At 41.9% G+C, this 21,488-nt stretch overlaps 1 protein-coding gene across 7 annotated transcripts in view; it reads right to left on the reverse strand.

Moving 5' to 3' along the window:
• The window catches only part of LOC140493514 (kielin/chordin-like protein), a 328,873-nt gene that overhangs the window by 78,009 nt on the left and 229,376 nt on the right, over positions 1–21,488 (reverse strand). For all 7 annotated transcript variants that reach the window (XR_011963701.1, XM_072592025.1, XM_072592028.1 and 4 more), the window contains one exon: positions 13,026–13,103. Coding sequence is in view for 6 of the 7 variants with exons in the window: in XM_072592025.1 (XP_072448126.1) it covers positions 13,026–13,103 (78 nt within the window). In the remaining variant the exon portion in view is untranslated. The remainder of the gene's footprint in view (positions 1–13,025; positions 13,104–21,488) is intronic.

Consider the following 21,488-nt stretch of genomic DNA (forward strand, 5'->3'; position numbering starts at 1 on the left):
ACATCCACTTCCTTTTAATATTGAAGCCTACTAACCTGGTCCATAGTATTCTCACTATCAACAAGGTCCCTCTCTCTAGTGAATACTGAAGCAAAAAAGTCATTTAGGGCCTCCCTTTCCTCTTCAGACTCCAGGCACAAGTTCCCTCCAGTATCCCTGATCAGCTCTACCCTCTCTCTGATCATTTTCTTATTCCTCATGTAAGTTAATGCTTCAGCCTTTAACTTTTGCACTGATGTGCTGAGCTCTTTCATCATTAAGAATGGGGATGTTTGAAACTATTAGTAAGAAAAGGGTGAAGGCACATGTCCAGTCCCAACTGTCGAGGAATTATGTGCCAATAATTATTGACCAATGGAAGCCTCTTCTTAAAGATTAGTTGAAGACTTTTGTAGAGTAAGAAGGAGCAATTCTACTCCTCTGAACCCTACATAATGGCCTTGTCTTGTGCCATTAGCTGAATATTTGCCTTCAGCTTACCCAGAAATTATAATGCTGCCTGCACGTGAAGGTGGTTTGAACCTTCATTGCAATGTTGGGCAACATAAAAGAAAACTAATTGTCCTCTACATTTACTTCCTGTTCTATCTGGGAAAACATAGCGAAGACTTCAACAATTAAACTGATCCAGAGCAAACAGCAAACCAAGACTGAGTAGAATGTAAATCTGAACAAGAAAACAACAGTGAAACATGGCCACGTTAGTGTTCTAGGCTCGTTTACCAATAGACTGGCATATGGATGCAAAGAGCTTTCGATACATTAATGAATAATAACTATCAGAGGATTAGAATATTGCCAAAAAAGGATTAGTAAACTTTCCTTTGGAAGTTCCTTGGAATGAAATTTATCGATGAAATGGAGTTTTCAGACTACTTCAGGTTGTACACTTTAGGATATTTTCCAATGTATTACTAATTCGAACCTCAGGCCTTCTCACTGATCTGAAGACCAGTAGCCAGAACTGAGATATTTATCTCATCCAACTTCAAGGTGCATACTTTTCTTTTGAAATACTCAAAACAAAGAAAATATAAAGAGCTCTCAAACCTTGGCAGATATCCAGACTGAAGTATGCAATCATTGAATTTACTACCAGAGTATTTTTGCACAAGGCCACACTAGAAGTAAGAGTGTAAATGCTGCGAAAGTCTACTTCTGAATTGTGGCCTTGCGCAATGCAGTGATAACAGAAAAGATCAATGCACCCAATTTGAGACATTCCTGAATTTAAAATAATTTAAATTTAAAATAACCTAAGAAAGTGGAAGCACCTCAAAACAGAACCATAGACCTGCAGTCCCTGAGTGAAACTCCGAATGTGCAAGTAATTTGGCCTACACTTCCCACCTGACAAAACATCCATCCAGCTCAATCAATCTGCCCAATCCCCAAGATAATTTTTTTATCTGTTAATTCATAAAACTACTTCCCTCAGTCTCCTCTCCAGTTCTATGGCTTACTGCAACTTAAAGTCAGAGTGGTCAGGGAGCCTTGTAACTCATGGTTCAGTTCATGAGAAACCTTTACAGGACATTATCCTGCCCACAATCCCTGTTTGGCTGCGGAAAGTGGAGGTGTCATGCTAATACCTTGACTCTATTGAAGAGCCTCAATAGAAACTGTCCCATCATTTGGATTCACTTCTGTAGATAGCCCAACCTCTCCTTCAGGGACTGAGTTCAGAAAGGTCTGTCCATTATCTCTACTTCTGGATTAGTGGTGCTGGAAGAGCACAGCAGTTCAGGCAGCATCCAAGTAGCTTCGAAATCGACGTTTCGGGCAAAAGCCCTTCACGTCGATTTCGAAGCTACGTGGATGCTGCCTGAACTGCTGTGCTCTTCCAGCACCACTAATCCAGAATCTGGTTTCCAGCATCTGCAGTCATTGTTTTTACCTTTTTATCTCTACTTCTGTCTACACAGAAGTGGCCTGGAGTGATTAATACCGCTAACATTTCCTGCTGTTGTTTGTGGTGAATCCACACTCTGGGAAAAAAAATGACCCAAATGTTCAGGTAGAGACAGCTTCACAGTATAAATGAGTTTTGTAAAAGGTGACATGGATATTTTTCAATGTGCTTGATTCATACAAATAGGAATTGAATTGAACAACAACCAGCAGCAAATGCAGCGAGGGAGCTGAATACAGAACAACGTAATCCTTCAAATCCCAGTCAATGTTTTGGCAGTGAAATCCCTTGCAACTGTACATCTGAATGTCTGTCTGCACATTCATTGAATGTTTCAAGCTCTTCCATTTTCATGTTGCTGCAAGGATTAATTGCATGTAATGTGGTTTACGTTATGAAATGCAAGAGAAATCTAATAGTGATAATTAACTGTAAGGTGTGCTTAACAGTTGGTATTTACAACCTCTTTCATCGTCCTGCCAAGGAGGAGTGTTACACTCGGCATTCAGAACCACACATCTTATCCATTAGCCCCCTTAGATTTACAGCTCTGCCACTGCATTATCCTGCTTCTGAAGTATGCTAAAGATCAAGCCTTAACTCAGTGAACTTAAACCAAAGTCTGGGCCAGTAGCCAGGCAATTAAAGCAATGGCCTTCATCCCATCCCCTCCCTGTTACCCCACACCTCCAACACAGACAAACCCAGGGAATCAAGAGCTTCAGTTCGCAATCACTTGATCCTGCCTGCTGTACTTGGATGACAGTGAACAGCTCATTCAATGCGACCCATATTGAAATCAACTGGATTGATGTCTGCGGAGTTATGATGAATGCAAATTAAAAGTCACTTACAATAACTTTGTTTTTTTTCACCAGGACAGCAGCAGGATGAAACGAGGTTGCTGTCATATCTTGTGGTTCGATTCTTTTTGATCACACCATGGGTGAACGTCAATTTAATACTTTGCTTTCCAGCACAAAACAGCCAGGTTGGATCTGAGCCAATTATTATCTTTTCCCCCCTAATCACAGGTAAATCTGCAGACACATGATGGCACACTCTGTACACTTGCTACGTAGTTGCAGCAAACCAATTTGCTCCTGAGTCCAACCGTCATTTTATTTCCATTCATGAGGAAACTGCATAGGGGTCAGTTTACAGTCCACCACAAGTCAAAGCATATGTTTGGCCAACTGCGAACTTGAGAACGAAGATCAGAATCTACAGCTCAACCAAAGCCTCAGCTGCCAATATAAACTAAGCACCAGAAGAAAGCCTAAGGGTACAGAGTGAAAATTAACAGGACATAAGAAGGCTAGAAAAATGCAAATTCACTGAAGTATTTAGAACTCAGGCTAGTTCATTTCAAAATTACGTCAGTCAGGATTGAACTAAACCAGGTGCGATTCCGGAAAGCACCTCTCCATCACCAGAAACACTCAAGTAAGTTCAGAGGAAATCTAAAGAGAATGCTGAACACATGCTGGTTGTGTACATATGATTCCTACAGAGAACTGTCATTGTGCAGCAATAAATTGATCAGGAAGACGTACTCAGACTACCCTGGTTATTATGAAATGTTTGTCTCCATGAAATCCAAATGAGCAGACAGCCAGACACTCTTGGGGATTAGTGACATGCTGATGTTAACACTCACAGCTCCAACAGGGTGCCTAGAGTAACATTCCCTCGATAAAACTCCCTCTTTGAAGTGGGTTTAGGGGCGTCAGAGTAAAACATTTGTAAGATTCTGCCAGAAAATATTCCATCAATGGATGATTAATCAACGGAAGATTTAATGAATGACCAGTGCTTTCACACAAAAGCCATGGTGGTCTTTGAGAATTATGAATATTTCCTGGTTGGCAAAGTGCCTGGATGATCAATAGACATCAACGTTAATCATACAGAAAGAGAAAGCTAACTTCATACTCTTAAACGGCAGCTGGAGTGGATGCTTATCTTAGCATTGAAGTAGGTGTGCATTTATCTATCATGGGGGTGCTGGCTTTGTGGTACTATCACTAGTCTGTTAATCCAGTTAATGTTATAGGGACCCAAAGTTTGAACCCTGTCACAGCAAATGGTGGAATTTAAATTCAATAAAAATATGGAATTAAGTGCCTGATGACAACCATGCAATTGTTGGGGAAAAACCCACTTGGCTCACTAACATCCTTTCGGGAAGGAAGCTGTGATTCCTGACCAACAGCAAGGTGGTTGACATTGTGGGCATTAAACACTGATATAGCCAGCAATGTCCACACCCTTGAATAAATAAACAAAGAGTCTCCCTGGGAAAGAGATCCATAGTGGTCACTTTGTCCAGCAATATCTGTACCTAAACAGCACAAAAACAAGCATTTTGCCTCAATTGTTAGTTGATGGAGGGAAGGTAACACTGACACCTCCTGATCGGTTGTTCCCACTGGTCTACTTTCTTTACTTCAATAGAACAGGAACTCTCTTATGTTTCAGCCTTAATTGGGAAAGGAGGTAACAATCCACACGGGGAGAGATGAAGAACAAGAAAGAAAAGAAAAAAAAACAAAGTAGAAACCAAAGAAAGAAAAAGACAGGAAGAGAGGAAGAGGGAAGGGAAGGAAGTCTACTTTGAAGTGCTTTACAGTAAATGAAATACTTACAAAATACTGCAGTCACTGTCAGATAAACAGTAACCAAATTGTGCACAGTAAGCTCCTACAAACAGCAATATAATAATAACCAGACAGTCTGTGTTTTACTGTGTGTATCAGGAGATAAGTATTGTTCAGAGCAGTAGGAGGGCCTTCTCTTCTTTGGAATAATGTCATGAAAATGTCGAAGTCTACCTAAAGTAAAGCCTCTGGTTTAATGTCTCAGCTGAAAGTAGCAACACAAACCTTTCTTCTCTGGATCATCCACAAGCTTTTATATCTACGATCTGCTTAAGGTCAGAGCCGCAGGGGAGATAGTTAACACAATGGCACTGTGGAGTAATAAATTACCGACAGTCTGAGGAGTGACCATTCATGAGCATAGGAAACATTTGGACATACCTTAAAACTCCATAGGCTGTCCCTTTCATAAAGATGTTGCAGCAGAATTTGCTTTTCTCAGACAGCTGCACAGTGACTTGGTGGTTGACGCTGTCATTTCACGGCACCAAGGACCCAGGTTCAATTCCACCCTGAAATTTGCACAACTGCTCCCCACCAACCTCTCCCCACCCTCCCGTGTCTGTGTGGGTTTCCTTTGAGTGCTCCAGGTTCCTCCCACAGTCCAAAGTTGTGCAGCTAAGGTGGATTAAACATGCTAAATTGCCCTGTAATGTCCAGGGTCTTTCAGAATTAGGTGGATTAGCCATGGGAAATGTAGGATTATGGGGATAGGGTGGTGGGTGGGTCTCAGTGAGATGCTCGTCGGATGGTCAGTACAGACTCGATGGACCAAATGGCCTCTTTCCATTGTTTAGAGGTTCTTTGGGTCATGAGACTTTACCATTCCCTTTCCCAGACAGCAATGGAGGAGATTCATTGAATATCCCTGTAGCCAAGATTCTTGTTTACTAAGGGAGTCAAAGATTATCAGGAATGGAAAGGAGAGGTAGAGGCCCCAATTAGATCAGAAATGACACCACTAAATGACAGAGTAGACTACAGGAGCAGAATGGCTTACTCCTGCTCCTAGTATGTACCTTAGAAATTAATAATCCATTAAAGGGGCATAGTTTAATCCAATATCTACAGTTAAAACAGCTTCAAACAGTGTAGTAACCTCCAAGCTAAATTAAAGAACATAATGGAGAAAATGGCAAAAAACCTTTATGAAAGAAATAAAGATTCCAGAGGTCATAAATTCTCGGGATCATAATTCATATTGTAACATAGAAACCTTGTTAAGGAAACATGAATAGCTCAGATCTAGATTGTCATTCAAAAAAATCTCAGGACTAAATATGGTGTTGCGAGCTGAACCAGTCAAACTGACAAATTAGATATAGCAATTCAGTTTTCAGAAATGGGTTGGAAGGGAGAATTTTAGATTCCTTGGTCATTTTTGGAAAAAAAAAACAGACATTGGGACAATGGAGGATAATGAAGCTTAGTAAGATGGGCAGGTCCTAAACAGTACAGAGAATAGAAGTTAATAGCACAGAAGTTTTCTAACCAGATAACCTGGTTTGAAGTACACAGTGAAAGAGTAAGATAAAGAGCTTTTGAGGGTTGCTGTAGACAACGAGGGCAACAAAAATGGGAAAACAGGTTAGTTTATGAAGAGACAGGTTTGGCAAAAACAGGTTAGTTTATGAAGAGACAGGTTTGGCAAACAGAAAAATCAAATTGGCGTGCTATTAGGAAATGGTCAAGCAGTTTCCGTCTGAACTTCTCATTACTACTTTGGGAGTATTTGGGCTGAAAGTGTAAGGAACACTATAAGCTACACCCTAAATATAGAATGTTAATGAATAGATGCTTGGTCTTCTTGGGTACCAATCTGAAACCAATCAACTCAAAGACAAAGACAATCAGGAAGCACTTCAATCATTTCATGGAGATACAGAAATGAAAACAACAGTGATTTTCAAGAATATGCTGAGTAATTATGACTGAGTACAGAGAATAATTCGAGACCAAGGACTGGTTCATACAAATTGAAGGAATGTGAATATAAATGAATTGATAAAGTAATATGAAAATGTTCATAATGAAAAACATATGATACAAAGCGTAGAAATAAAACAAGAAGGAAATCCAATGCTAACGGTGTAAACGTTACTTACAAAAATTGTAAAATAGATACCATGAGGGCATAAGAGAGAAATAAAACTTAGGGCAGCTATATAATTGAAATGCATGTTGGGACATCCTTCAAGTATTGTAACAGCAAGAAAGCTATTAAAATAAGATTAAGGGCAGAATGTTATCAATCTCCAGTGGAGAAATAGAAATAGAAGGATTGAGAAACACCAAGGAGTTGTGTCAGGACATCTCCCTGACACAGTCCTCCCATGGCGAGCTTTCTGAGCAGCAGGAATAATGGGTAATTTGCAGAATTAATGAATTGGTAAAGGACAATTTTCCCAGGCTGTTAGCATTTTGCCTTTCAGGAGCTTCTTGGAGGTGCCACTAGAGCCAGAGACTCCATTGCGCAGGAAGAGGGCTGCCAGCAATAAATTATGCCCACTATAGCTGCTACACTGTCCTGCAGGCCGTTCCCCTTTCATAGAACCACAGACTCTTTAGAGTGTGGAAACAGGCCATTCAGCCCAACAAGTTTACACCAACCCTCCAAAGAGTAACCTATTCAGTCCCATTCCCCATGCCCTATATCTACCCCTGACTAATGCACCTAACCTACACATCCCTGAACACTATGGGCAATTTAGCATGGTCAATACACCTAACCTGCACATCTTTGGATTGTGGGAGGAAACCAGAGCACGCAGAGTAAGCCCACACAGATATGGGGAGAATATGGAAACGGACAACCGCCTGAGGCTGGAATCAAACCTGAGTCCCTGGCACTGTGAGGCAGCAGTGCTAACCACTGAGCCACCTTGCCGCCCTTTGCTACTTCTCTTCTTGGTACACACAGAAATATATTTAGTTCTCATACCAAAGGGAAATGTTCTGACATTCTCCTCATCACTTCAGCACTGACTACCTCTCTCATAGCACTGACCAGAGATGTCGGCCTTCTGTTTGAGCAGACAGTTCATCCACCGATCTTAATTCCACCTCAGAGCCTGGCAACTCTTTATTGCTTCCGCATGGCAATGAGAGAGACAACATCTCATCCCTTTCTGGCTTGCTGGCTAACTGAAAGGTCACCCTGAAAACAGGAGCCCCAATCTTACTCTGAATAACAGAAATATGGTCAAAACAGGTGGCAAATTAAAAACTGCGAGCCAGAGTTTTCAGTCTGTGCATGTACCTGCACACGATTATTTCTCATTCCATTCTCATTGTTTACAAGAATGAGAGGGGACCAAGCAGAAATGTACAGTATTCAAACAGCTCCAGACGTCCCCAACAGTACCCTTCCACTGACACTCTCATTCGTTTGGCCGAACTGGTCCTCACCCTTAACAATTTCTCCTTTGAATCCTCCCACTTCCTCCAGACCAAAGGCGTAGCCATGGGCACACGTATGGGCTCCAGCTATGCCTGTCTCTTTGTTGGCTATGTAGAACAGTTGATCTTCCGTAATTACACCGGCACCACTCCCCACCTCTTCCTCCGCTACATTGATGACTGCATTGGCGCCACCTCGTGCTCCCGCGAGGAGGTTGAGCAATTCATCAACTTCACCAACACATTCCACCCTGACCTTAAATTTACCTGGACTATCTCTGACACCTCGCGCCCCTTCCTGGACCTCTCCATCTCCATTAGTGACGACCGACTTGACACTGACATTTTTTACAAACCCACTGACTCCCATAGCTACCTGGATTACACCTCTTCCCACCCTATCTCTTGCAAAAATGCCATCCCGTATTCCCAATTTCTCCGCCTCCGCCGTATCTGCTCCCAGGAGGACCAGTTCCACCATAGGACACACCAGATGGCCTCCTTCTTTAGAGACCGCAATTTCCCTTCCCACGTGGTTAAAGATGCCCTCCAAAGCATCTCGTCCACATCCCGCACCTCCGCCCTTAGACCCCACCCCTCCAACCGTAACAAGGACAGAACGCCCCTGGTGCTCACCTTCCACCCTACAAACCTTCGCATCAACCAAATCATCCACCGACATTTCCACCACCTCCAAAAAGACCCCACCACCAGGGATATATTTCCCTCCCCACCCCTTTCCGCCTTCCGCAAAGACCGTTCCCTCCGTGACTACCTGGTCAGGTCCACACCCCCCTACGACCCACCCTCCCATTCTGGCACTTTCCCCTGCCACCACAAGAACTGTAAAACCTGTGCCCACACCTCCTCCCTCACCTCTATCCAAGGCCCTAAAGGAGCCTTCCACATCCATCAAAGTTTCACCTGCACATCCACCAATATCATTTATTGTATCCGTTGCTCCCGATGTGGTCTCCTCTACATTGGGGAGACTGGGCGCCTCCTAGCAGAGCGCTTTAGGGAACATCTCCAAGACACCCGCACCAATCAACCAAACCGCCCCGTGGCCCAACATTTCAACTCCCCCTCCCACTCTGCCGAGGACATGGAGGTCGTGGGCCTCCTTCACCGCCGCTCCCTCACCACCAGACGCCTGGAGGAAGAACGCCTCATCTTCCGCCTCGGAACACTCCAACCCCAGGGCATCAATGTGGACTTCAACAGCTTCCTCATTTCCCCTTCCCCCACCTCATCCTAGTTTCAAACTTCCAGCTCAGTTACTGTCTCCTTGACTTGTCCGACCTGCCTATCTTCTTTTCCACCTATCCACTCCACCCTCTCCTCCTTGACCTATCACCTTCATCTCATCCCCCACTCACCCATTGTACTCTATGCTACTCTCTCCCCACCCCCACCTTCCTCTAGCTTATCTCTCCACGCTTCAGGCTCACTGCCTTTATTCCTGATGAAGGGCTTTTGCCCGAAACGTTGATTTCGCTGTTCGTTGAATGCTGCCTGAACTGCTGTGCTCTTCCAGCACCACTAATCCAGTATTTGATTTTCAGCATCTGCAGTCATTGTTTTTACCTTCAAACAGGACTAGACAGGCTAAATGTGGGAAGACTGTTTCCAATGACCAGGGAGTCCAGAACTAGGGTCATAGTCTCAGGATGTGTGATAGGACATTTAGGACAGAGATGAAGAAGAAATTCTTGAACCAAAGAGTGGTGAGCCTGTGGAGCTTTCTACCACACAGCATGTTTGAGGTGAAAACAGTGAATGCTTTCAAGGAGGAGTTAGATAAAGTTCTTAAGGCTAAAAGGAAATGGAATGGGGAGAAAGCGCAAAGAGGCTATTAAATTGGATGATCAGCCATGATCATATTAAATGGTTGACTCAAAGGGGTGTATTGCTTATTCCTACTCTTATTTTCTCGGTTTCTATTTATTATAATGGACGGGGAAATCACATTCTGGAGAGCACACAACCCAAAATTAAGCTCCTATGACCTTCTCATGGAAGTGTTTACTAGGGAAGATAATAATAATGTTATCTAACAGACTATGACATCACTTTCATGGAGGAACCGAGAAGATTTAAAAGCTCAAAGCGAATTGAAGTGTGAAATACCTGTTCCAGCTTCAAGTGCTAAGTTAGACCGCTGATGAAAACTATCAACAGCTGCCATCATGAGGAAGTCAAAGAATACAGGGGAAACAAGATACTGTGCTCGAAAGTGGCCAAATCCCCGGAGACTTACACAAAGAATGCATTTCAATCTTTCATGTAGTCTCACATTTCAAATGAGGACAGGCTGCTTGAAATCCCACCCAGAGAAAACAGCCATCACCATTTCAGTTAAGATTTAATAACAGCTCAAGTCACAATTAGACAATGACTCCAGTATAAAAATGAGTCTTGTCAATTTCAAGCCAGGTCTAAGGAAAAGGTAACAATAGGTGCTGAAGTCACTTTCCACATTGCTTCCAGAGGTGAAGAGGTCCTTAGACATAGGGGCTTGTGTCCTTACATCTGGGCCAGAAGCTCGGAGTTCAAATTCCACCTTAGGATTTGATGCCCACAGAAGGTATGCCACAACATAGTCAGACACATTGATTAGCAATCTCTAAGTCCATATGACATGCTCACAGCAGGTATGAAGAGGAAGTAAGTTTCCAGGTCAGACGAATCATGTGACAGCTGTTGTATTTGGATCCAACAGAGATAATATGAGATTGCTCCCCTTCTCCTCCCCTGTGCTTCTGTCAAAAGAATGAAAATAACCATTTTCCAACCCCTTTCAGTTCTGAAATGTCAAACCAGCCTCAAAATAGAGTCATAGAGATGTACAGCAAGGAAACAGACCCTTCGGTCTAATCCGATGAATGCCTACCAGATATCCCAACCCAATCTAGTCCCACCTGCCAGCACCCGGCCCATATCCCTCCAAATCCTTCCTATTCATATACCCATCCAAATGCCTTTTAAATGTTGCAATTGTACCAGTCTCCACCACTTCCTCTGGCAGCTCATTCCATACACGTACCACCGTCTGTGTGAAAAAGTTGCCCCTTCGGTCTCTTTTATATCTTTCCCCTCTCCCCTCTAGTTCTAGACTCCCCGACCCCAGGGAAAAGACTTTGTCTACTAACCTTATCCGTGTCCCCCCCATAATTTTGTAAACCTCTATAAGGTCACCCCTCAGCCTCTGACGCTCCGGGGAAAACAGACCCAGCCTGTTCAGCCTCTCCCTATAGCTCAGATCCTCCAACACTGGCAACATCCTTGAAGAAGAATTGTGATTTCTACACAACACAGTTGAAGTATAGATTCACCCCTCTCCAAGACAATCTTACATCAGAATTATCGATGGGCAGAAAACTGAAGAGTCAACTCCCTATCCTAGGTAAGGAATTGGTTCCACACAATACTTCATGATTACTAAGCAGTACACGATAAAGAGCAATTCTATTGCCCACATCATGCCTCACAGAACCCACTGTGTGAGGAATGTGCCATAACTAGGAATGGAGGACACACATTACAAAAACCTCATGTAAGATTTGAATAACTGCATCCATGATCATCATATATAACTGCTTAACCTTGATCCAATAGGAGAAACAATTAATGGCAATAGAATAAGACTGCATCAAAAACAAACAAATCCGGCCTTTCATATCTCCAAACTCTGGTGGTGGGTTTAGTGAATACGGTTGAATCAGGGATTCAACAGTAAAGTACAAACTTTAACAGATACCAACAGAGATCACACATTACTCGTATTGCCAAGAGGATTGTATAATGAACATGGAACCTCATCTCATTACAGTTGAGTCATCCACAGATAATTTATTGGGATTAACCAATGGCAATCCTGGAAACAGAAGACAATTGGAAAGGTCCATTACGAAGTCCCAACAAACTATGTTCCACCCAAGAAAAAAAACACTTCAAATAGAACACATTCATGGAGAATAAGGCAAACTTCTCGATCACCTGAATTTGCAAAATCAAAGACTTAGAGGGAGAGTGGGTTACTGGTAAGTGTAAATATACAAACAATCATATAATTTAATAATTATGAGGGTAAAAAAGATGAGATGTATACAGGATCCCCGATTTACAAAAGCCTGACTTAGTTACGAACACGAGTAATTTTAAAATTGCATTATATGAACATTTCCTGTACTTTAAATTGACTTGAATTGTGTTTTGATTTGTATACTTCTTACCATCTCCTGGTAATGTAGCACATAGGCATATAACCTGTATACAGTTATTGTATTGCAATAGACCTCCTATTGCTTACTGAACAAACTCTTCTTGTTAGACCAGAAAGGCAGATATCTAAATCCACACTAGACCCCTTTGGCCTCATAGAAACCCACATACAACAGAATCTGTACTGCACAGCTCCCCACCTGAAATGACATAATATGTCTTTGAAATGAGCAAACATTATCCTCATTCCATTGAGCCCCCAGAAACAAACATCCCTCCTTGTGAGTGCCGAGTCACCTTAAAAATGTTGTCAAAAAGAACTGAAGACGTAAAAATGATGTGGGAACAGCAATTTGAAAACAAATATTATAGGCTCTGTGACCTTCCCAAACAAAAATACTTCCCAGGATGGCTGCCAACTTTCAGAAAATGCAAATGAAAATAAATTTGATCTAGTCATGTCATGGCTTCTACAAAGCCACTGAAAGATAGCAAAATAAATATGTTTGACCTGCAACCTATTACATTCTTGTCCTCCTGAAAAAGAAATGCTGACCTCGATTTGGAAATCCTCTGTAGCAATATCACCAAAATCTGAGAACATAACAGAACAATTCACAGGCACAGACCACTACCTTTTCCATGGCACAGTATACTTCAGATTTCGTGAATACGTGACACTTCAGATTCTAAGATTTGTCAAATGTTTAGTGTAAGTGAAGATTAATTTAGGAGAAAAAGAAGCGGAATATGTGTAGTCAGCCATGACCTATGCAAAGATCTTAACACTGGAATCATCATTTGGTGCAAAGAGAGACTGGTATATTTACCTGTACAGTCAACCCCATTGGGGAGGAGGCTAAATCCAGGAGAACATTCACCTTGGCAATCCTGGCAAGCACCATCAGCTGTAACAACAAATGGAACATAGCTTTAGAAGTTTATTATAAGTGTTCCTTACATGTTGCCCCATCAAACATTACCAGACCAGGTCGAGCATGAGTATGTGATTGAACAAAATACCTTTAGCTTTCTTCCAACACTGCGTTTCAGGAATTCCACAAAAACTGGGAGTTTACTCAGGATTAGAAAACAATACATCCTACCCAAATATCAGGATTGATTGTGTATGGTAAGGAAAAGCTTGAAGAGCATTACATGAGTTGTTATCAATGCTGATTGATGATGCAGAGAGTAAAGAAATAACAATCAACGTGGATTCAGAATTAACAAATTAATTCACAAATCTACTGCAAGGTTTCAAAACGACAAGCTAAAATAAAACTTTCTTTAAGTAGTTGCTGGAAAAAAAACATTTGTTGGAACTGTGCAGGACTTATCAATAATATTAATAGTTACCCAGTGCCCATGTGTTCATTTGACATTCACCAGTGTATTCCTCAAGGAAGCCACAGGTGTGGGTATCTAAGCATCCCACCACTGTATGAATCAATATTGAACTTATCAATTCGGTAACTCACTTTAACAACAGCACATATACCTAAATAGGTGGTGTTGCCATGCAAGTCCTGATAGGTCCAGCTCACACTAACTTCCTTGTTGGATTCTGTGGAAGTGTAACCCTCTGCCGACCAGGGACAATGACTCAGGCAGGATTCAGGCAAGTTGCGGACTTTTATTCAAGCAACAACTGATTAACGCAGGGAGAGGGCCAAAGACCTTCCCGAATCTGGGCTCGACGTGAGAACCTAGTCATTAATGATAGCTCAAATCGGATGAGAGATCAATGATGCAATCTGATTTTTACAGTGAAATACAGCATTTTTATACATTCTGAGTTACAATCATCACAGAACGTGGTCATTGTGTCTTTCCCCTTACTCCACATACCAATCCTGTGAAACATCTAATCAATGATGGGGATTCCTACGGACAGCTCTCGGTTCCCATAATCTCATGGTGCTTAACAGACATTGCAATCGCCAAGCCTTGGGATCTTTCTACGCATCCTATTAATTTGCATTCCAAAGTTACAGGTTAAACTCCTTCGGGTCTATCCCAGACTTGCTTATCTCTCAGGACTGCTTGAATTCTGTTATTCATTGTATTCCATGTGATATCTCTATCAAATTCTGTTTTAAAGACAGTTGGTTTTAACTAACTGCTAAAAGATTCATAGTACTAATTACCCATTATAAAGTTATATGTACTGTTTAACTAATAAGTTGTAAACAGTCTACTTCATTCAGGACATGCCAGGTGTCTTTTTAGAGATAAGGAAAGCGTTTCCTGAGACTAATTATCTTCACATCTAGGTTTAAATGTTTTTCCCCTGATGCTTATATTATACTTTGGTTAAACATGTACCTATACTTAAGTTGAAATCTATCCCTATGATTATCAGAAGAATCTTTAACTTGAACCTATGTCTGAATATTGTGAATAACTTCAAAGAAACAAGTGATTATTGTAAAATAACTTCAGCCGTTGTTTTCATAGCTGCTTAATGAGTTAAGCTGACTGGTTCACGGACTGAGATTTACACCCCTTGTTCTAAGTGGTGCTGTTCAGCTAATGGGATAACATCCTTTCATTAATGAGGCTGGAGTCAATTACTTATCTATCTTTAGGCATCCACTTATCAAACTGCCTCAGATGGTTGCTTGTAAGGCTTCCTATTCACCTTGGAGTAGCCCTGTTCAAAGGTACCTTTATATTTTACTTAAATGCTGAAGCAGGCTCTTTAATTCTACTTATCCCTTGTCAGCCATTTTGTGTCCTAATGCTGGAGCAGGCGGTTTCATTCTGTTTAACCCTTGTCGGCCATTTTGCATCTTTCAAACTTGGGCTGTCCTTACAGGTTCCATGAGAAAAGTATCTTTGATAGAATCCTTGTATATTTCTGCTGTATAGATGATACTTTTGCTGTATTTAAATCCAGTTACATGTCAGAATTTCTTTCTATGTCTTAATGGGCTTCAACCTAAGCTCAAGTTCATCTTTGAAATAGAGCGTAAAATGTGCTTCCATTCCTCAATGTCCTAGCTGAACATGGTCTCCTGTACACTGGGAAGACAAAACAGGGACTAGGGGACCACTTTGAAGAACACCTACTTTCTGTTTTTAAAAAGTGGCCACAAGCTTCTGGTTGCTCCCCATTTCCACGCACCACCATGTTCCCTGACCAATGCCTCTATCTCAGGCTTACTGCAGTGCTCCAGCAAACTTCAGTGCAACCTGGAAGAACAGCATCTCATTTTCTACTTGGGGACCCTGCAGCCTTCAGGATTCAATATTAAGTTCAATAATTTTAGAACTTCAACAATTTTTTCCATGTCCTTTCCTCACATACACACACACCCCCAGGGCCCTATTATGATGTGGGCTGCATTCAGTACAGACAATCCAGTTTCACCTACTCATTGTCCTTGTTATGAACTTTTCCATTCCCTGACCTACTATCAACTATCCCTTTACCTTTCTAACTTTCTTTCCCCTGGGCTTGATTGCCAATTTGCTCAATCCTTCACCGTCCTTCCCCTCCTCTAAACATCCAGTCATCAACACATATCCTACCTTTTCCTTGCTACTATCAGTTCTGAAGAAGGGTCATAGGACCTGAAACATTAACTCTGCTTTCTCTCCATAGATATTACCAATTGTGTTTAATTTCAGACTTCAAGCATCCACAATTCTTAATATATATATAATTATTGTCCGAATACTGTCCAGTGAAGAGAATTTCCTGACATTTTCACAAGTCACCAGTGGTATTCCACACAAGATTTGAAAAGATTAATACCCACAGGATTAATGGCAACTGGGCTAAGGGAAAGCAGATGGATTTTAAATGTACCAGATCAACAGAAGGTAATGCCAAATAGAACAGGAAACAGAAAACATCTGTGCACAATGAAACCAGGTCCATTAGGAATGATTGAAAGAAGGACTGGGTGTGATTATTAATCGCCCAATCAAAAGCATTCAATCAGGAGAAATAGGTCATGCACTAGGGGTACCTCATGAACAGTTGACTACAAGTCAATAAGCGTTTACCCTGCATCAGCCCTTTGTAGGTATTTATTTGAACATGCTGTGCCTTTTTACATCTCACATTACCTTCATCTAGACATTGATGGTTCAGAGAAAATCCATACAAAAGCTACAAGTAGGACTCAGTTTCTGAGGTTGAAGAAACCATTCCCGAAACTAAACAGCTACACTGCACAAAAGAGGAATGAAGGGGACATTGCCAAGTTTTTTTATATTCTGACAGGAATAATGCAAGATGCAAATTCGAGCCCATTTGTTAACTTGGGCTCTTAAAACATGAGGGCATGAGTGAACAACTGAAATCAAAGCAGAGTACACTGAAAAGGTAGAACATGGATAATAAAGAAACTACTTCCCTCATCAAAAACGCAAACATTTTGTTGTGCAGTGCCTAAAGTTGGGCAATATGAAAGACATTAAGACCATATTATTAACATTTTTATTAAGAAGAACTTTTTTTTTTCCTTTTGAATATTACAACAAATACAAAACCAAACAATTCAAACCAATATTAAAAAAACAAAACCAGTAATTACTTAAATAAATACTAATAACAAAGCTACAAAAGGAAAACCTTAACAATAATAATAATGATAACAACCGTAACATAGCTCAGCAGAACAAAGCAACAGCCCTTAATCATTGAGCACATAAGTTAATACGTGTTCATACATTTGAAATTCCTCCCCTCTGGATGCCAAACCCATTACTTAGAATTGCCATGGCTATATAAAGCCTCTTGTTAGTATGGTGGACAAATCTGTACCCAGGTAGTCCAAAAAGGGCCGCCATGTCTTATAGAAATTCTCAGTTTTATGGTGCACCATACTCATCAGAAAGTCCAAGGGGATGTGCTCTATAACTTGCTTACACCAGCCCTGGGGGACTGTCTGACACCCACCTTAATAGAATGTTCTTTCTGGCACAAAAGGTGAGGATACTGAAAAGCCTTTTTTGTGTGCATCCAATGCGTGAGAATTAACAAAGCCAAGAAGAAAAGATACCGGGTCCATCTCCACCTCCAACCTCCAGGCCTTCTCTATTTCGCCTCCTATAGCACTCCAGTACGCCCCCAATCTGTGGCGGGACCAAAGACAATGAGTAAGCTTGACCATGCTCACTTTACATTTCGGACACATTGGAGGTGCTCCCGCTTTAAATTTAGCGAGGTGGTCTGGGGCTAGATGGACCCTGTGGAGAATCTTCAATTGCAAGACATGGGTCCTGTTGCAAATCAAAATTCTCCTTGAACTTTCCCAGATATCCTCCCATATTTCAGAAGAGATCTCAACGTCTCTCCCATATCCCACACAGCAATTCTGTCTTGTCCGAGGGGCCCTCTCCCAATAGATGATAAGCATTGCTAACAGATAATGTACCCTCAGCACTCAACATCCTCTTCTCCATGTCAGATCTAGAAGGATCAGTTAGAAGTGTGGTCTCTTTTTGTGTGAAGTTTCTAATTTGAAAGAAATAAAAGAGATCCCTACTGGGCAATTCATATTTCTGAGCCAACTGGTCAAAAGACATCAGTATGTCCCTTTCAAATAAATCACCCAGACAAGACCCAATCACTAAGACACGTCCCTAGCTGCCCATTGGGTTTAAACCCAGAGTCCATCATCCCTGGCTGAAAGCCCAGCATACCAACTATGGGTGTCCAAAATGATGGTTTGACAATATTGCCCTCACCCTAACGCATTGCCCTCCATGCCTTGACTGTATTGATGACTATTGGGCTATGGCGATATTCCTTAACTGTTCTCCTTTTATCCAAGACAACAGGCTAACAAAGGGGCATCTCGCCTGAGATGCTTCGATGTCCAACCAAAGTGAGTGTGGGTCCCCCCCAGGCCCAATCATTCACTAAGACAGCAATGAGCTTAACTCATAGTTTTTGTTATCTGGGATGCCCACTCTTCCCAATGTATTAGGTAACTGCAATTTAGTCCATTTAATTAGAGGCTGCTTGCGATACCAGACAAAAGAACTAAACCAGCCACTCAATCTTCTAGACATTTGATTAGTAAAAAGCAGAGGAGGCATTTGTATAGGATACAACAGACGGGGCAGAATGTTAATTTTAATGAGGGCTATCCGACCTAACCAAGAGATCAGAAGCACCTCCCCTCTACGAAGGTCCTGCTTGATTCTGTCGAATAAATGGGCAAAATTGATTTTAAATAGCTGATCAAAAATGGGAGTAATAAATATACCTAAGTAGAGAAAGCCTTCCTGCGACCATCTAAAGGGGAACCGAGATCCGCCCTCAGGATCATGCACTCTTGGGAGACCACCCATAGGCATGTCCTCTGACTTTGCAAAACTGATCTTATAAGCCGAGAAGCCACCAAATAAGTTAATGCACTGTTTCAGGTGTGGCACTGAGACTGTTGGGTTTGATAAGAAGACAAGAGTGTTATCCGCATACAATGCGATCTTATGTGACATCGTCCCCACTTCTGCAGTGGTTATATTGGGATCTCTGCGTATTGCCTGTGCCAGCGGTTTAATCACCAATGTGAAAAGCAATGATGACAAGGGACAGCCCTGTCGACTGCCCCAACAAATATTAAAATTAAAATTTGCCACGGTCCTCACCATTGGTGAGGACCGTGGCAAGAGGATCACTACACAAAATCTCCAGCCACCTGCCGAAGGTCTCTCCGAGGAAAAACCACTTCAAAGTATGAAAAAGATATGGCCACTTGACCCTGTCAAATGCCTTTTCCACATCTAAGGAGATCACCAATCCCCATACCAATCGCTGGTGACATACTTGGATCATGTTAAGTAATCCCTTGACATTATCCATCTATCTATGACCTTCTATGAACCCTGTCTGGTCCTCCTTAATGATAGAGGGCAGTACAGTTTCTAGCCTTAATGCCAGAGTCTTGGATAGAATTTTGAAGTTGATATTCAGGAGTGAAATGGGCCTACAGAAAGCACTGTCTTCCGGAGCCTTCCTTTTTTCAAGAATAAGAGAGATGTTCGCCTCTTTGAGAGATGGTGGGAGAAGACCACAACTACGTGAGTCATTAAACATACTAAGCATCGGCCCTGACAATATACTTATAAATTCCTTATCGAACTCACTGGGGGGCCTGTCTGGACCTGGCATGTTTCCATTCTGGAGCTGCCTCACAGCCTCCTGCATCTCTTGCTCTGACAATGGGCATTGAGGAGAAACCCTTTTTCAGGGGTCACTGCCAGAAGGCCCAAATTCTTAAAAAAGAACTCCATCCTAACCCACCCACTTTCACAGCTTTCAGAATGGTATAATTCAGAGTAAAATTTCTGAAATTCTGCATTAATCCTTTTAAATTTCCAGTGTCCTCTCTGATCAAGGTAATGGCTTGGAGGGCACTCCTTTTCCTAGCAAGGTAAGCCAGGTACTTGCCTGGTTTATCCCCAAGCCTTTGACGTGCAAATGCCAGCTCCCTCTTGGCTGTCTGTGAGAGCATGGAGTTCAGTGTAGGCCTAAGCGATGTGATCCTCTGCAGCTTAACCAACAAAATATGCCTTTTTAGCTACTTTCAGACACGTCTCGAGCAAGCGTTGCTGCTCACCCATCTGTCATTTCTTATTGGTTGAATAGGAGATAATCAACCCTCTAGCATAGGCTTCAGCTGTTTCCCAGAGAATGGATGGGCTACTGGCTGAGGCTGAATTAATATCTAAAAAATCCCTGAACTCAGTAGAAAATAATTCAATAAACTTGCTACCCTTAAGGATGAAGGGGTCCAGTCGCCAGTGTCTCAAGCCTATCACTGTATCCTTACTCTTGGCCATTAAACACACTGGGGCGTGATTGGAAATAGTGATTATTGCCAATTGTACATGACGCCACCGAGTCCAGATGTGCTGTGGGGGTCAGAGAAAGATCAATCCTGGTATGGCATTTATGTGGGTTCGAGAGGAATGTGAAGTCCCTGCCAGTAGGGTGAGGGTGCCTCCAAACATCTACCAACCCCAATTCAGCACACAAACCCCTTAATTGTTTAGATTGCAAAGAAGATATCAGCGGGCCTTTGGGCAATCTGTCTACAGTAGGATGTATGAGACAATTGAAATCCCCTCCTACGATGATATGTTGAGATGCAAGGTTAACTAGTCTAGAAAGTGCGTCCATCAAGCAGTTAAGGGGGTGGGACGGGGGACAGTAAACATTTAAGATTCCATATTCTTCCCCATGTATCAAAGCTTTAAGGATTACGAATCTCCCGCGTATGTCTTTAATGCACTCTAATAACTTAAATGGGAGATTCTTTCTAACTAAAATGGCCACCCCTCTACTTCTCGTATTGAAAGATGAGAAATAAATCTGGTCACACCCCATTCTGTTGCAACTTCAAATGCTCTGCATCATCCAAGTGTGTTTATTATAATAATGCAACATCCTTTGAAGGTTGGAAAGTGCCTTCTTCCTCTTGACAGGTGAGTGACTTCCCATAATATGCCAGGTGCACCACTCACACACATCCTTAGTCACAGCACCATCTAGTTTCCAGCGAGGAGGAACCCAAATTACAAATCACTGAGATATAATGCAAAAGAATCCACAAAACCCAAAAATTACACAGACTAAAATAACATCCAACAGATCTACAAAACTAATAAAAACTGTATACAGCAAAAACAGAAAAACAAAAAATCGCCAAAGACACTGATTGGAGGTATTTACTGTGCTGCACAACACCTCCCCCCCCCACCCCCTGCAATTCAAAGGGGGTGCCTACACACCTACACATTCTACACACCTACACATGCTACACAACCTACGCATCTACTAACCATCCCAACTGCCCGCTCAACTCCCACCAGCTTGGTATGCACCACATACACTGACTACCTGGTAGAGAAAGAAAAACACCCAAGAGCAAGGTTAGTACTATAGACAAGTAAACTAAAAATAAATATGTCACCCATCCCTTAACATAACTTAGAAATTAAAAATAAATACTCTATCCATCCCAGATATCATTTCACACAACTTATTACCAGAAAGGAGACTCACCAAGTCCTTTTTAAAGAAGAGCCAACCCAATCAGCTCTGTTCTCTACGCCGATTTGGCCGTTTGACTTAAGTGCCCACAAAGTTGTTCACTTTCTCTGATGACAGTCGAACAAGTGTATGGATCCATTATGATTGATCCAAGCACTGTTGGATATCTTAAAGAATACTGGATCCCAAGCTCTCTCAACCTCCTCTTGACACGATTGTAGGGCTTCCTTTTCTGGACCACTGCCGCCTAGGAGTCTTAAAAAAACATGAC

This window comes from Chiloscyllium punctatum, chromosome 22 (assembly GCF_047496795.1).
Source record: "Chiloscyllium punctatum isolate Juve2018m chromosome 22, sChiPun1.3, whole genome shotgun sequence".
Classification (NCBI taxonomy): Eukaryota; Metazoa; Chordata; class Chondrichthyes; order Orectolobiformes; family Hemiscylliidae; genus Chiloscyllium; species Chiloscyllium punctatum.